Source organism: Phoxinus phoxinus, assembly GCF_949152265.1.
Source record: "Phoxinus phoxinus genome assembly, chromosome: 5".
Taxonomy (NCBI): domain Eukaryota; kingdom Metazoa; phylum Chordata; class Actinopteri; order Cypriniformes; family Leuciscidae; genus Phoxinus; species Phoxinus phoxinus.
In genome coordinates this window covers 17,597,838-17,615,793 of record NC_136880.1, presented here as the reverse complement: position 1 = coordinate 17,615,793, position 17,956 = coordinate 17,597,838, and the positions used below count along the sequence as shown (strand labels likewise).

At 36.9% G+C, this 17,956-nt stretch overlaps 2 protein-coding genes and 1 long non-coding RNA gene across 3 annotated transcripts in view; 2 read left to right on the top strand and 1 right to left on the bottom strand.

Moving 5' to 3' along the window:
* pls1 (plastin 1 (I isoform)) overlaps positions 1-7,152 on the bottom strand; it is a 28,642-nt gene extending 21,490 nt beyond the window's left edge. The window contains exon 1 of the mRNA XM_079612396.1: positions 6,561-7,152. Coding sequence (XP_079468522.1) covers positions 6,561-6,630 — 70 coding nt within the window. The 5' untranslated portion in view covers positions 6,631-7,152. The remainder of the gene's footprint in view (positions 1-6,560) is intronic.
* Positions 1,254-3,046, top strand: LOC306999051. Its single transcript, XR_013797718.1, has 5 exons — positions 1,254-1,332; positions 2,140-2,210; positions 2,359-2,589; positions 2,723-2,818; positions 2,979-3,046. It is a non-coding gene; the product is annotated as an uncharacterized lncRNA (long non-coding RNA).
* Positions 7,153-8,311: 1,159 nt separating the features above from the next.
* Positions 8,312-10,532, top strand: chst2a (carbohydrate (N-acetylglucosamine-6-O) sulfotransferase 2a). The gene has a single exon (XM_079612713.1). It carries the CDS (start codon positions 8,873-8,875, stop codon positions 10,265-10,267), a length of 1,395 nt encoding a protein of 464 aa, XP_079468839.1. The 5' UTR covers positions 8,312-8,872; the 3' UTR covers positions 10,268-10,532.
* The last annotated feature ends 7,424 nt before the right edge of the window (positions 10,533-17,956 follow it).

Genomic DNA, 17,956 nt, shown 5'->3' with positions numbered 1-17,956 from the left:
TTATACTTAACCCACATCCTCTACTTTAATATAATCTCACTGCAGTGAACAGTAAGGTTATGCATTGAGGTTTCCTGTATGCTCTCTCTAACAGAGCCAACTAAGTCTATGTTGATACCAACAAACATGAGAGAATGAGTCTACATGAGTCACCTCAAACAAGTGTGCTACATCCAATTAAAAACCCTCATCCTTCTCTTGGGTCATTTTGACCCGAAATTCATTATTTTATTTTTTTAAACATTAAAGTGGCGCTATGCAGGTTTGGCCATTTCTTCGCTGTATTCTCGTTTTTTGCTCGCAGGTTTCTCTATAGAGCTCCCTCTACAGCTTCAGAATAGATATTTTACCACACTGTTGTAAAAACTCGTTGGCGATTCTCAGATACCAGAGGCTAGTAGATCAACGACATCAAAGAAGACGGGACATTCTTTAAAACGTCTTCTTCATTCATGTTCGAACAGCGTGAGGGAGCGAGGTAATGACAGAATTTTAGCCGATTTCTTTTGCCGTAAAGCAATCCGTTACATCGCGAGACCTGATATCACGCGATACTTCCTGACGCTTGGTTGCAAGGGTGGTTTTTACGCTCACATGCACCAGGGGGACGCGAGACGGCCACCATTCAACCCGAAAAAAAGTCATATAACCACTCCAATGACTCTGAAGCTATTCAGTTCATGTAAATTAAGCTAAAAAAATTGCATAGTTCCCCTTTAAGTGTTCATCAGAGGGGTCCAAGACTTGTCGCACTTGAACCACGAATAGACAAAAACAAATCGAATGGATTAGAGTAGTTTTGGGGTTGAAATTTAAAACAGTAACAAATCCTTCCCTCGCGGGTCAAATTGACCCCCATAGGAATTAATTGAATGCGAGGAATGCTTCAGTACACATACACTGTAAAATCCAATAGCTTTCCTGACTCACTTATACTTAGTAAACTTTACTCAGTAATATAAAATACATACTTCTTACTAGGTTTTGTTGAGTTAAAGGCAATTGCAGCGTGAAAATAACAAGTTACTCAATAATTTGAGTGACGCTTACTTGAAATAAGCAAGTAGCAACAAAGAATGCAATGACGTTACTAAACCATTGAGAGGCAGCAGTGAAATAAAGAATGCCTAATGTGCAGAAAAAACAAAGAAGAAGAAGCGGCACTTGTGAGAGCATGCGTAATAGATTCTGTGCACATTTTCGGGTGTGAGCATGTGCTCAGTAGAAGCTACCAACGTTCAATTTCCTTGCAACAACAACAGTGGTGCCTGTCGGACTGTGCTGACGCATTTGCTGGAAATGTACCGATTTCATTGCTTGTGGAATATTAAGGTAAGTTTTCAATCAAGTTATGTTTTATTTGTGTGTGAATTTGTGTTTCTATCTGCTGCCTCAACATTAGCTAACATTTGTTAAACATTAGCAAAATAACAGCCAGAGCACATGTTTGGTGCAATCTTGGTTTCACCTAAAAAATCTTATTTTAACTGAAAGTGAAAATTTAAATGTAGCTACAGCAAATTTGGTGTTTTCCCCGAGTTGACACAGTGGATGTATATTGGTCGAATGTTGGGTATTAACAACACAGAAATTTGAGCAGCAGTGCATTTCTAGATTGATACAATGCCAACTTAAATTTTTATTTTCATGAAGATATTTAATAAAAAAATACATTTCTAATAACTTTACAAAACTTTCAAGCAATTATTTTTCATTATGACAATAATTAATTCTACATTTACAATTAACTGCCAGGTGTTAGCTTTCAAATGAGATCATACTTGTGCTTTTAGTACAAAGGGTTAATGAACTGTAATAAAGTTAGTTAAAACCAACACTTTCTTTCAAATAAATACTATTATTTCTTTAAGTAAATGTGGTTGCTGTTCTGTAATTATACTTAAGTGAGGATTGTTTATACTCTTTTTTTTTTTTTTTATTATTTAAACTCAATCTGAATCTTCAAATATTAATATAAGAGGATATATATATATATAATATATACTTTTTTATATTTATATTGGAAAACAAGCATTATTCTGTAATGCTTGTAAATTATTCACATGTGTCTTTAATCTACAAATCTCATCACTGTAATTGGAGCTTTGTTTTAACTAAGACATTCTTTGTCCTTTACAGAAGTGCTTGTGGCGACTGGCTTGAGGACTCTTCACAGCTGCTTTGTCAGTGTTGGTCTCAATACACTGGAGGTGAGATAACAGTAGACAACATTTTGGAGGATATATATATATATATATATATATATATATATATATATATATATAAACACATGCACATTAGATGACCGAAGACTTACAACTTGCACCTAAAATTTCCACTTAAAATACTTTTTTGCAGATGCAGTGGACCTGTAAGCAGTGTATTTTTTCTACAGACAAAAGAGGAATGAAGATAGACTAGAGGCTGAAAGAAAGCTCCTGGTTGAAGAAATGAAAAAACGGAACCCCAGTGAAACTGTCATTGGATCTAAGATGGACCAGACCTTCCCACTGCGGAGACAGGAGATTGTGGAGGCTGAACTTGTAGTGAAAACCCTGGAGCGCTGGCCAGCCCTATTTACAGAGACAAGTACGTATTGATATTGCTATGCTTTTTTGTTTGTTTTCTCCTATGACAAAGTGTGTATTTAGGTTTTAGGACTGGTAACCAAAGGTTTTCCAAAATTTCCACTCTATTCTTACATTTTTTCTGTGTCTTGTAGTTGTTTGCTGAGTTCAACCGGATAGCTACGACAAACTTGGAGAATGACTTTGTTGGAGAGAAACTGGCTGAAATTGTGCAGCAAATTAATTCAAGGGTCAGTAAACTACAGACGTGTTAGTCTGTGCTGTTCTCTGCACTGTTAAGCTTACATGGTTTCACCTTTTTCATATACACTTTTAAAAATGGGTTTGTATTGTAACTTTTGAATGTTTGTATTGTAACTCTTGAACTGTATTTGTTCTATCCACTTTTAGAAACCAGATGTGACAGCAGTGCGTACCCTTGTTCTCCAAGCATCTCTGTTCTTCTTGGTGATGACCCTACAACACCTCCTTTGTAAGTTCTCACATCTTAAAGGAGCACATACTGTATATCACTGTGTGTTCAGAACAAAGATGGGCTGCATGCTGTGACAGTTCAAGGGATACTCCACTTTAAAATGAAAATTCTGTCATCATATACTCACCCTCATGTTGTTTCAAACCTGTATGAATTTCTTTCTTCTGCTGAACAGACAGTTTCTGGTCTCATTGACTTCCATAGTATATATTTTTCCTACTATGGAAGTCAATGAGACCAGAAACTGTCTGGCTAGCTGATATTCTTCTAAATATCGTCCTTTCTGTTCAGCAGAAGAAATAAATTCATACAGGTTTGAAACAACATGAGGGTGAGTATATGATGACAGAATTTTCATTTTAAAGGGGAGTATCCCTTGAACGGTCACAGCATGCAGCACACAGAGTGATATACAGTATCTGAATAAATTGTATATTAGGACAGACATCAGAGTTTAATTTCCTTCATGTTCTTAAGCTGGGTGTAAAGTGAAAACTTAAATAAAAATATGCTGGAGGGAAGTGTTGGCAGGACAGATGACTTGATGACAATTGATAATGCCTATCAACATTTACTTGTTGTAATGTTGTTTTTCGTTGGTTGTATACAGGATTCTGACAGCAATGAGGCCTGGGCCCAGGTATCTGTTGGGTTGCTGACTGTCATCAGTGAAGATGCGCCTCTCTCTCCAAATCATCTCCATCTTGACCCAGTGTCTACTGCCATCATTCTTGAAGGAGGTATTGTAATGGACATTCTCCAGAACCTACCTCAAGCACTTTGCCTCTTGTTTGGGCTATGCGCTACACTTGGACTACCCTAAAGCTATGAAAAACACATTCAACGAGTGATGCTTGGCCTGGGACAGAACAAACTTGACACAGTGGATGTTTTTCCACAAATGACAATGTTGTGTACTGTATATTACTGGGAGATTATTGAAAAACAATTTTGGTACCGTTGTATATGTGCAGATAGGCAAACATTCCGCTGTCTGTTCCGTTGTTCACACCCCTGGGTGTTGCTTTCACTCTGTACTTTGAAGAATGTTTTTATTTTTATATTTTATGGCAGTGTAATAAGCGTGTGTGCGCATTCTAGTTCTGTAAGAACACATATTCTGGGGTTGGCGCTAATACCTTGACATTGATAATTTTAGTCTGAATTTCGTTTTCAAGTGGTACTGATCACTTATAGTAATGACTAACATTTTAATCTCTTCGAAACCAATTAGTATCTCTATCAGCTGTCTAAAGTACAGATTCGACTGTTTTCCCAGTACACATCTCTGTACTGGATACACTCATAAAAACAAGTATATTTCTCAAAAATTCATATTAATACATATAATCCGGTTAAAAAAAGTTAACTTATCAGCCAAGTCAAGAACTCAAAATTGTGAAATCCTGTGTCAAAATTTGATTGATTGAAATAACAAGGTTTATCTGGACAAATAAGATAAAATACAATCAGAATAAAATTAAAAATGTCAAGGTAATGTATACTTTATCAGATTCAAAAGGTTTTAAGACTTTGATTTTAACATTGGAAATTAAATACCAATGGTTAATGTTCAAAGAATAAACCTGTTTTTCAACTATAATGTGGTTGTGTGTTAAATATTTCTATTTTATGATACTTTATACTTATTCTCTGGTACATTTGTGACAAGTGTATAGTGAGTTCGCAGAACAGAGTTAACATATAGGTGAGCATTTGGTGTTTGAGATTGAGAATATCTTCAGAATAACAATGTCAATTGATTACTGTAAAATTAATGTTTGAAGTACTTAATTTACAGAAGTAACAGTTACTTCGGTTTGCATGGTTTTAACAAGTAAATCAGAATCGCTTTAAGTAAAGTTCACATGGCATTACTTAGTTGTTTGAAATAGTAATTCTGAGTAGACTATACTAAGTCAGGAGTACATCGCACACATTTATTTTAGTAATTTAAACTCAAGAGTAAGTTTACCATACTAAACAAGGATTTGTTAATACAACACGCAATACCGATTCCACTGTACTTAGTTTTTTAAGTGCAATCGGTTTGCATGCTTTTTTTGAGTAAGCGGAACTAATCGGATTTTACAGTGTAGAAAAGCCTAAAAATGCTCAAAATTATTACTAAAAACGCTAAAACTTTGTCTACTTTTGTCTTTGTCTTGTCTACATGTGTATCTGAATGCATACTGAAGAAAAACTGACTTTAGGACCCAGCAGAACATCTCATTTGCTCCAAATACAGATTAAAGGCAATCTAGTGGCTAGAGTCATGACATATCATCATGTTATATTATTTTTTCCCACAAGAGGTCGGCAAAAACACCCAATGTACGATATTTTGAGCTGAATTAAAAGGTTTATGCATGAAATTATTTTGAATTTAATTTGAAAGAATGTAAGGAATGTGCTTAAATTACTATTTATTTATTATTTATCGATCAAATCTAGTAATTTAAAGTTAAATAGATAAAAAATAACAAAAATCTCCAAAAAAACATGGATTAAAAAAACTAAAAAATATAATCAAAATTAAATAAAATAAGTATAGTTATTTTAGGGCTTTGGGTCATTTTGACCCGCGAGGGAAAGATGTGTTACAAAACGCGAGGGAAGGATGAGGGTTAGTTTCACTAACACTTTATTTTACAGTGTCCTTGTTAATGTTATAACAGCACATTATGCACAATTACAGTAGGCCTACACGCAACTGTTACGTTTAGACGAAGCAAAGAGAGAATCCTTATTTTAATAACAAAAAAAGGCACAACATATAAAAAAATACAGACACTCCAAACCTGGAAAGTGTCCACACAAAGAAACAGGAACATACCCTAATCCAAAGACTGCAGTGACCAGTATAAACTACTTTAAACTAGTAGTTAATTTTTTTTTTTAAAGGTTTGTGTTAAACAGTTGTTTCGAGATTGGGCAAAATGTGACTTTTTGCTAAATTATGTGATGCAATGACAAAGGTAAGGTTCAAACAACAACAACGGCGATGATTATATAATAATAATAATAACTTGTTTTTATTATATTTACAGTGTAACATCATCACCTGGTTAATGACTTAAGAAGAAAAAAATAATAGGCTAGCATTTTCTTTTTATTATTATTATATTGTTTTTATTAGTAGTAGCCTAGTGGTTATTATTAGTTGCATATATGGTGTGAGTTCCAGAAAGTAAAGCAAGTGTGTATTGCCCTGATCAGCCGCTGTAGCTGCACTCAACAATCCATCAGCAGCAGGTCTGTGTGTTTGACAGACAATTTCCCTTGCCAGTTACAGCATCATATCAGATTACAGTACAACTCTAATACCCTATAATACACGTAGGCTATGGAAAGGATTTGAAAATGGACTTTAGCCACACAGATTTCAGTAGATGCAGTGAGGGGAAAATATTAGCCTACATCAAGCAAACACAACAATAAATAGCTTACTGTTCCATCATAGTCTTAATAAAGTAATTAAAGCAAAACAATCTCACCTGTAATTGTGCTATTTGATCTCTTGGTCCACAAAAATATCCTGTGGAGTCCTCTTGTGATTAACGCCATGGTTTTCTTCTAATGCAGGTCTAGATGACCGAAAATATCAGACAGATCTGGACATCGCATATGAGCACACACACACTGATCATGGCGAATGGACAATAGGCCTACTGATGACAGCGTCACGAGAGGTGTCTTAAAGACTAAGAGAGAAAGAAAAAGAGGCAAACAAGCCCGAATCACCCAGACCAGAGTTCAATCCTTCTGTGCAGCAACATTAATTCCCAAAACAACGCAACTTTTGGGGTTGAAGCAATAACTCGCTTCGCAATATGGCAAGACTCCAGCCTAATGCGCTGCTGCTGCAATGGCCTGTCCACTGTATTATAATCTCCCTTCAGAAACACATGTGATAGAGTGAAAGAGGCTATATCATCACTTTTTCTGCACTATAACCTTATTTTATTAATCTAAATTATTCATCAATATGTTAATGTCTAAAGGTGAGAACGTAGGGTAAAAGTGGAGAGCACATGGGGGAGCGAGAGAGAGGGAAACAAACAGCAGGTGGCGCTACCTGCTAAGAAGAGTTTCAAGAACAGGCTCTGTTAGTGTGTGTTTATCGTGAATTAACTATTCCTGTGTCATTGTTTTTTAAGTTATGTAACAAAAATGTGTCTTTCATTGATTTTAATCATAAAGAATCCTTGTTTTAATACCCAGTTTCCAACATTTACAAATCAAATGAAACCCAAACCAAGACCCTCTTGCATAGCCCAGCCAAATAACAAATAAAGGCTGAATTTGATAATACATAACTTTCATTAAAAGCATTAGGTAGCATTATAACCTCCTGGGACCCAGGAATAGACTTGTGTAAACAACTTCTCCTTGGTCTTTATAAATGACTGACAGTCATTTAGTGATCAAATTTAGCACTCTTATGGAAATAGGATAATATTTTGTAATTACCATTTAAATCTGACTAATCTCAGGAAAACTTTATGGAGGACTTAAAGCATATGTTTATCAGGCATTTTGGGAGACACAACAATAGGGAAATAAATGATATATCAATATCCCTAATATTATATAAAGAAATGTTGCTGATTATTACTCTCATTATAACACAATATGCAAATTGGATACAGTGTATTGAATGGCAATACCCATTTGTGGCCATTTTACCTACATATTGCATAAAGTAAAATGGTGTGTCTGTTATATCTTTCACAATTCATTCTGTTATATCTTTCATAACATTGAGAATCTTTAGGCCTATACAACCTTTGGTTAAAAAAAGAATAATCTTGAAACATAAAAATGTATTAGTAAATGGATGTTATATGTTATGTCATGCCTTTTTCTATTTTAAACAACTGGTTTCTGGGTCTCAGGAGGATATATTGTTATATTATATTATATATAATATAATTGACCACAAATGCTGGCATATTTAAATAATGAAAGATGTAAATTCAAAAGACAGCATCCATACAGTTTAAGGTAACTTTTTTAAAATGTAAAAATAAAGGGATACTTTATAAATATATAGGCTACACTTAATTTGTCAGACATAATGTATGATATTATTGTCTGAACTCTCCAAATGTTATTCTTCGTGATACACAGCTCATCATGTTGCTATGTAGGCTTGTGGCCAATGGGATTTGACGGACGTAGACAGGAACCAATAGCGTCGTTAGTAGACGCCAAGATGCTCCTGATTCCACCATTCAGCGCTTAAAGGAGGCGGCGACTTGTGTTCCTGTTCTATCATTTAATTCGTGCAGCACCAATCGGTTATAGCGTACGCCCGGACAACAGAGCAAAGGCTGGGTACCACAATGACTGGAGATGGCTTTCTTTTGATTCCGTGCGTTTAAAAGGAACTTTCTATTTACGGGATTTTCTTTTCTTTGAGCGCAAATGCTCGCGCACGCATCTATATCGCCATTTTACCCCAGCCCGTGGCCCGGACGAGAAATGTTATCGGGAGGAGACCCCGCCGCTATTCATCGGTAAGCGAAACGAAATGAGCTCGAGTTCGCTTTGTGAGCCGTTAAATAATACGAACGGCATCCGTTGTATGATATCCGAATGAAACCCTGCGCATTGCGGTGCGGTTTGTTTTCGTTTCGCCTCGTATTTTGGAGCGTAGGGCATCCCCTCCTCTCCCACGCATCACCTAATCGATAATCGATTGCATGGACTTGGGGCAGATGTCACGCTTTCTTCCATGCCATCATCGCTGCATGTGATAAACTGCAGCTCTATTTGAGACACCACTGGCTCTCCTGTGTCATAAATGAAAAACAAACCCTACCCTCTAAAATTCACACCACCATGGGAGAAGAATGCTGGCTTTGGAAGGAAACACACGTCTTGCACGAGAAATCACACCAAAATAATAGCCAACCCTGGAATTGTGATGAAAGTGCTACGGCGGAAGAAGATCATCATGTTTCTGGCGTATTTTCTGCTGGTGGCTCTGACCATGCTGAACCTGGCTAATTACAAATGGACCAAAGAGCCTCAGCAATGCAACCAGCCGGTGCAAGGAGTGAACTTCCAAAGCAGATCCGACATCCGTTACCTTTACAAAGCCCCGCAGGTCAAGAAACGCCAGCTGGTCTACGTGCTGACCACTTGGAGGTCCGGCTCGTCTTTTTTCGGGGAGCTCTTCAACCAAAACCCGGATGTGTTTTTCTTATATGAGCCTATGTGGCATATTTGGCAGAAACTGTACCCGGGGGACGCGGTGTCCCTCCAGGGAGCAGCCCGGGACATGTTGAGCTCTCTTTACAGGTGCGATTTCTCTGTTTTTCAGTTGTACAACAGTCCCGGGGGGAAGAACATTACCTCTCTTGGGCTGTTTGGGGCCGCCATCAATAAGGTCATCTGCTCCTACCCCTTCTGCTCGTCCTATAGAAAAGATGTGGTGGGGATGGTGGACGAAAAGGTGTGTAGAAAGTGCCCGCCGCAGAGCCTTCAGATGCTGGAGGAAGAGTGCCTGAAGTACAACACGATAGTGATAAAGGGAGTTCGCATTTTGGATGTTAACGTTCTGGCTCCTCTAATGGAGGACCCGTCTCTGAACCTGAAAGTCATCCACCTGGTCCGAGACCCCAGGGCGGTGGCCAACTCCAGGATTAAATCTAGACACGGGCTCATTCGGGAGAACTTGCAGGTGGTGCGCAGCAGGGACCCAAAGCTTCGCCGTGTGCCGTTCGTGGACCCCAACCACAAAATGAACAAAAAAGACGGCTCAGATTACCACTCCATCGGAGCCATGGAGGTGATCTGCGAACAGACGTCTAGGACTCTGAAAACCGCTCTTCACCCGCCCAACTGGTTCAAAGGCAAATACATGACGGTGCGTTACGAGGACCTGGTGGAGAACCCCGTTAAAACGGTACGGAATGTATACCGCTTCGTTAACCTTTCAGCCAATCACGAAATTGAGGTCTTCGCCATGAACATGACGACGGGGCCGAACGCCTCCACCAAGCCGTTCATCGTGTCGTCCAGGAACGCGACGCAGGCGGTCAGCGCGTGGAGAACTGTGCTGAGCTACCAGCAGATCCGACAGGTGGAGGAGTACTGTCAGCATGCCATGTCTCTGCTGGGATACCTGCGCGTGCGCACGGCCGGCGAGGCCAAGGACTTGAGCAGGCCGCTATTGACAGTGCCCAAAATATGAACCACCGCCAAAGACGTTTCGATGTTTTGCATTTTTGTCCTGAGAACAGCCTCATTCTTGTACAAACTGGTATTTATGTTCAATGCTTATTAATGGCTCAGTGGAATGTATCTGTTTGCATCAGCCACTTACTGTTTGTTGGGACCAGGATGTTGTCTGTCGCATCGCCACCCGTTTGACCAAAATAAGAAAAAAACACACTTTGTGAATGACGTGTCTTTTGATCATTAAAGCTGTACGCCAAGATATTTATTTACTCAAAATATTTCGATTGTTTTGCATTCACTGCTGTCAGCACTGCACAAACTAAAGAGACTGCTATCTGAACAGCGAAAGTCTCACTGTCCTGCGGGCCTCGTCGAAATGTGTGGACGAATCATCGGAGATGCGCTCTAGTTCCTGTAGACTTCGTCTCTGGGTGAACACACTTAAAAGCATGTCCTTCTGGTTATGCAGTACATTTTAATGTCTCATCATGTCTTAAGTTTTATGGATGAAATATTAAACAATTTTTAATTGATTTTCGACACCCCAATCTGTCTATTGTTTAATTATGAAAATTATGTCATTATGTACTTACCCTCAACATACATCTTTTTCTTTCTTCTGAGCAACAAAGATATATTGCTTTTTTTAAACTATCTATCTATCTATCTATCTATCTATCTATCTATCTATCTATCTATCTATCTATCTATCTATCTCAATCTATCTATTTATCTATCTGTATATATCTATCTATCTATCTGTCTGTCTCTGTATCTCAATCTATTTTTTTATCTAAATCTGTATCTCTATATCTATCTATCTATTTATCTATCTATTTATCTATCTATCTATCTATCTATCTATCTATCTATCTATCTATCTATCTATCTATCTATCTATCTATCTATCTGTATCTCTATCTATCTATTTATCTATCTATCTATCTATCTATCTATCTATCTATCTATCTATCTATCTGTATCTCTATCTATCTATCTATCTGTATCTCAATCTATTTATTTATCTGTCTGTATCTCTATATCTATCTATCTATTTATCTATCTATCTGTATCTCAATCTATCTATTTATCTATCTTTCTGTATCTCAATCTATTTTTTATCTATCTGTATCTCTATATCTTATCTATCTATCTATTTATCTATCTATCTATTTATCTATCTGTATCTCTATCTATCTATCTATCTATCTATCTGTATCTCAATCTATTTATTTATCTATCTGTATCTCTATCTATCTATTTATCTATCTTTCTGTATCTCAATCTATTTTTTATCTATCTGTATCTCTATATCTTATCTATCTATCTATTTATCTATCTGTATCTCTATCTATCTATCTATCTATCTGTATCTCAATCTATTTATTTATCTATCTGTATCTCTATATCTATCTATATCTATCTATCTATCTATTTATCTATCTGTCTGTCTATCTGTATCTCAATCTATCTATTTATCTATCTATCTGTATCTCAATCTATTTTTTTATCTATCTGTATCTCTATATCTATCTATCTATTTATCTATCTATCTATCACTTTCCATCCTGTTTTCTTTTGTAATTTAACAGTTCCTTACAGTAATGTCATCATAAGAAATTACTATTTTGAGCAGGAAACACAGCAGTATCACTATTAGCAATGCATTCGATACATTCTGTGATGATGTTGGTATATCCATCGGTTTGTTTCACTCGAGATTCGATCTTGAGTGATACAATTACAGAAGTTAAAATATCAACACTGAAGATTGCCCTTACGTAAGATAACAGTCCGTCTCTGAGCAATGTCTGACTTTAGCTCTTCATTTCCATCCTGTTATGCAAGTTATGATTAAATATGAGGTGCTTGAGCTCGACCTGATAATATGTCTAAAAATATTCTACACCCTTTAACAGAAATGCTTACAAGTAACAGAGCTTTAAAGGTACTGCATAACAGAAATGTCCAAATCACTGTATGTGTGGTTCATAACAAGAGGGTTTGAGAGCAACTCACTCCCACCTACTTTTTCTTTCAGTTCCACTTTTAACGCCACACAAGATGTCTGCATTTCTCTTTTTTTAATGCATTTGTTTAGTTATACACAAAGTTATTGGAGGAATAATACTCTTTGCTGTGCTCTGGTTGGAACGTGGCCAGTAATACTGCATTCTGACACATCCAGCGGGTTTTCATTTAGCTCTCCTCTCGGCATACGAGTCTGTTTTAAACAAAGAGGAAATGAATTTGTGATTATGTGACGCTCTGGAAATTTCGACGAATGACTTCTCTAATGTGGTTTGGCAAGTATAAAGATTTGACAACAGCTAAAAAATAAAAAAAGCAGCCTCCCCTGCAGAGAAAGAGCTCGTTCACTTTGAAAGTACAGGCCTACAAATACGTTTACTATCTTCATTTCTGTTAAAAGTTACACTCAATATAGATTCATGGCTGTTTATTTTCTTGTCCCACATTTGAATCATAAATTTGGCATTTAAATCACTGGGCACATTGACACATTTCAATGTAAAATCTCACTTTCTCACGAAGTGTTGACACACGACGCTTAACACTATATTCACTTCCATTAAAACGCAGGAGAGTGGGAATGCAAACATCTAGAAGTTTTCTTTCACTGTGAAAATTCAAATTGGCTTCAATACAACCAACTTCAAAGTGGCACGATTGCTGGAAATGTAACAGTATCTTTAGTTAGCATTTTTTAGAAGTATTATTATCTATTCATTATTGATTATGGCCTTATGATTGTTGCATGATCTAAAGCAATTTTACATGGTTAATAGCGGCATCATACTTTAAAATATCTTTTGGTAACGCTTTACAATAAGGTTTCATTAGTTAACATGAATATAATAATGAACAATACCGCATTTATTTCTCTTCGTTAATGTCAATTTCAACATTTACTAATACATTATTAAACTTAAATGTTTTTTTTTTTTAACATTAATACACCGCAAACTCACATTAACAATCAATAAACAGCTGGATTTTTATTAACTAAACATTAACAAAGATGAATAAATACCGTAATAAATGTATTGCTCATGGTTAGTTCATGATAGTTAAAACATTAACTAATGTTAACAAATGAAACCTTACTGTGAAGTGTTAGCATCTTTTAAAATTTTATTTTGAACGTTTTATTCATCAAATAATCCTGGGAAAAAAAATCATGAATCATTTTCAACATTGATAATAAAAATAAATGTTTCTCAGCAGAAAATCAGCATTATTAGAGAAGGATCTCTGAATGATCATGTGACACTGAAGACTGGTAATGATGCTAAAAAAAAAAAAAAAAAAAAGATGTGTGTGTGTGTGTGTGTGTGTGTGTGTGTGAGTATAAACTAGGTTACCATCACGCAGTGGCGTCTGTATCTGTACCAAAGCAAAAGCTATTTTAAGAGCCAAACGGCAGAAATATCAATGGCATCCGCTACAGTATGTACAGGCATTTTAATGGTGGCAAACGGTCAACTAGCAGACCACAAATCCCGGACAATCAGTCTGTCTCCCAGGAGTATCCAGTGACTATGAATCCTTGATTCTCTGAAGTGGTTGCCATCGCAGCCGTGTGTGCGAGCGAGCGAGGAGCGAGAGAGCAGCCTCTGTTTTCCACAAATAGCAGCTGCGGGTGCGGAGGCCCCTGAGGGGTCGGGGCAGGGGGCCGCATGCGGACGGGGTGCTCAACGGCTGGGCTTGAAGAACTGTTGGCGCTCAGTTCGGGTCCCGGCGAGTGCCCTGGCCCGTCGCCATGTCCGTGCCCTTATCCTGTTGCTGTCAACAGAACATGAGGTGATATAAAAAACAGAAAAACACATTATGGCCTACGGATGACTTTGTTTCACTTCCAGTAATACAGGATGCCTGCTGTCAAGCTTGAGTTTACTGTAATGCACTGCTTCCAGAAAAATGTTTGTCATAATTTAAAACAGGTTTTCAGGTTTTGGTTGGTTGTAACAATATATGTCTGTCGATAACCTTACCAGTTAAATTCATGATTATCAATACAACATATGCTATTGAAAATGCTTTCTTTTGAACTTTCTATTAAAGAAAAACACACTTTCCGCAGAAAATTAAGCATCACAGCTGTTTTCAAACATTGATAATAATCAGAAATGTTTCATGAGCAGCGAATCCTCATATTAGAATGATTTCTGAAGGATCATGTGACACTGAAAACTGGAGTCATGATGCTGGAAATTCAGCTTTGATCACAGTAATAGGTTACATTTTTAAATATATTTAAATAGTAAACTAATAATATTTCATAATATTACTGTATTTTTTTAAATCAAATAAATGCAGCCTTGGTGAGCATAAGAGACTTCTTTCAAAAACCTTACTTTTGTATGGTATATACTGTACTGTATACTTTTGTTCAAATGTTAACTAAGCAGAAACCAATATTTGCATTTTAAATTTCACAATAGATACGGTGATAAGGAGAGCAAGGCGGTGAGTGAGTGGTTATATAATAAACATTATGTGTACATTTTTGTTCCCACTTTGAATAATCATATAATGTGTTTGTTTAGGAGCCATAGTGATCCCTAACCATAACTTTATTAAAAAATATATATATTGTGGGCACATTGACCAAATATTTAAAAATACATTTAAGTATAGACCTTATATAATTTGTATTATACAAATGTTTAAAGAAAGTGAATGCAAACTTTTAAATGGAAATCTAGACCAAATATTCAAAAATGGCAACAATGGTTTTGACAATGCTGAGTTTGTCTCTACAAAATATAATGCTAAGAGAAGTAAAAGAAAACTCAAAGAGACCGAGAAGTAAAATTAGCAGGCCAAAACAAATCACATGATCAAGTAATGGCACTGTAAAAACAAGCATGTGATAACGTGTGTGTGTGTGGGGGGATTCTTGCAATAGCTCAGTTTGATGGACTGCTCTTCTAAGCACACACGCTGTTAACAGTCTCATTGTTAACTACTGCCACGCTCATTTCTAAGGCCACAGAGACAGTCCTCTATGCAGTTGTCATGGTTACTTGGTCAGCGATGCCCGTCATGCAAATAGAGCAGATGGTGACCATGTAGACGAGGACAGCTGAGGAGATGGAGTGTGTTTAGATGGCCTGGGGGGGGAATGAAAGGAAGCAAAAGGAATCTTTCCCCGCTATTTCCCAATGAGCACCATTTACACCAATCCCCTAATTTCTTCTAAAAATAAATTATGAAGCATTTGCCCATATTATTGGATGTCTTTTTCAAGCAGCTGAGCGATCATTAGCAGCATTGCTTAGGTAAATACATCATGAATCATCCGTGCGGCGTATTAGCAGAGCTCCTCTCCTAAGTCATATTTTAGTGAGCACTGGAGTCTCATCTCAGATGCAGAGATGCATATGCATGGACTCGTCTCTCCGCTGACCCCAGTGTGAGGTGTAATTATCATACTGCCTGCTCTGAATATGATCATCTCACTGCGTTGCTTCTATACTTGCCACCTATCCCGTGATTAAAAATGGATGAGAACTGGGACCCTCTGATTGGGGACCCAGCGATCTTAGATCCATAGGTTATGAAAGCACAATCATTATTTATGTGTCATGCAGTTCTCATGCGGTTTAAATAATACAATACTTACAAAGGTTGGAGAAGTTATAATGAGCGCTGCAGTAAGCATATAGCATATGTATATATAGGGGTTTGAAATGAACTTTTTCACTTACCGACCAATTTGGCTACACGGTTTTTAAGTTACTGGCCATTCAGAACTTTTACAGCCAAAAAAAAGAAAAAAAAAAAAAGAAAAAAAAAAACAGAAACAGAAAATAAAATAAATTAATCAGATAAACTAGCCTATGTCACAGCTTATGAGTCTCACACACACACACACACACACACACACACACACACACACACACACACACACACACACACACACACACACACACACACACACACACACACACACACACACACACACACATATATATATATATATATATAATGTGGACTTTTCTAACAAAAACAAATAAACATTTTCTATTAAAACTAAATACTGTCAACCATCTCATCCCTTTCTCTTTCATTCTCATCCTTTTAGGTGGACAGTCACAGATCAATATAGTAAAAAAAAAAAACATAAAAAAAATGTAGGATGTCGGAAACCAACAATGTTATTTTTATTTTCTGTTAACCAAATGCCTTTTTAATCTTCGCTATTGCTTCAATGAAAATGCACAAGCGCGCTGTTATTTGTTGCGTAATGACGTGTATGTTCAAGTAAGCCAGATATGCGCAGAATCTGCGCAATACGCTGTATTATCAGGATGACTCACAAGTTGAGTATTTGTGCTAAATCTGCAGAGATTTGGCTAATACGAATTTCCTCAGCAAAGTGAGTAAATAGCCTATAATAAGTAACCTGCCAAATTGGCTAGTGATTTGACAGTGTTACCCGCCACAGTTGATTTTTACCATTTTTACTATCTCACGACCAATTCGTACGAATTTGTACGAGTGATTAAAATGTGGCTAATTCGTACGAATTTGTACGACCTCACTCGTACGAATTTGTACGATTTGTCTAAACCCACGTGATGGGTAGGTTTAGGGGTGGGGTCAGGGGTAGGTCATTTGTATGAATTCATACGATTTTGGCAAATCGTAAAATATGTACGATTTAGCAAAAAACGTACAAATTCATACGAGTGAGGTCGTATGAATTGGTACGAATTAGCCACCTCGTAAAATTTGTCCGAATTGCCGTGAGATCGGGTTGATTTTTACGCAGCACGATCTCATGAAAGTGCGTATCTATGCGACGAATGTTATTTCTCGTGCCATTTATACGCCAAAAATAGTTTTTGCGTGCATATGATACGCATATGATAGGCCCCTACGCACTTTATCGCGTGTAATACGCACACACTCCCCACCCCTAATCCTACCCAAGGGTTTTTTGTGCGTAGCATGTGCACGCAAAAAAGCATTATAAATGCTACGAGAAATAAGATTCGTGGTATAGATACGCACTTTCATGAGATCGTGTTGTTTTTACCCGCATTTAGCAGGTTGGCGGGTGTTAATTTCAAACGCTGTTAATATATATATATATAGGCTATATATATATATATATATATATATATATATATATATATATAAACAGTATATGCTTCTAATATTTATTATATCATAGTACACTTCTGGCATACATTTTAAAAAATGTACACCTGCCATGGTGTTTCTTATTTGTCATCTCTGATTTGGATGTGTCTCCTCAGCCGATGCGCCGTATCGTTTAATGGTGAAGGTTGTAGTTGCTGCAACATTAGTGCCACCAAGCAGAATTACAAAAATACTGCATATTTTGCCTTCTCGTTCACTCGGATGTATGAAATTTCTTACATTGCACGAGTGCCCACTACTGGCGGAACCCTTGCAATGTGTTTAGATGGAACACCCTAAGCCCTTGATCATTGGTATCCGCCATGGAGCTGATTTATTATTTAAAGTTTTTTTCCCCTTATAAATTTGTTCTATGCACCATTCTATTGGCCTGTCCTGCATGTATGGTTTGGCTGTTGGAGAAAATCAAAAAAAAATTACACGCACAAAAATTATAATAATAAACTGTAAAACAGTCAACTTAAAGCTGCAGTATGTAATATTGAGAGCTAGTGGTTGAAATGGGTAC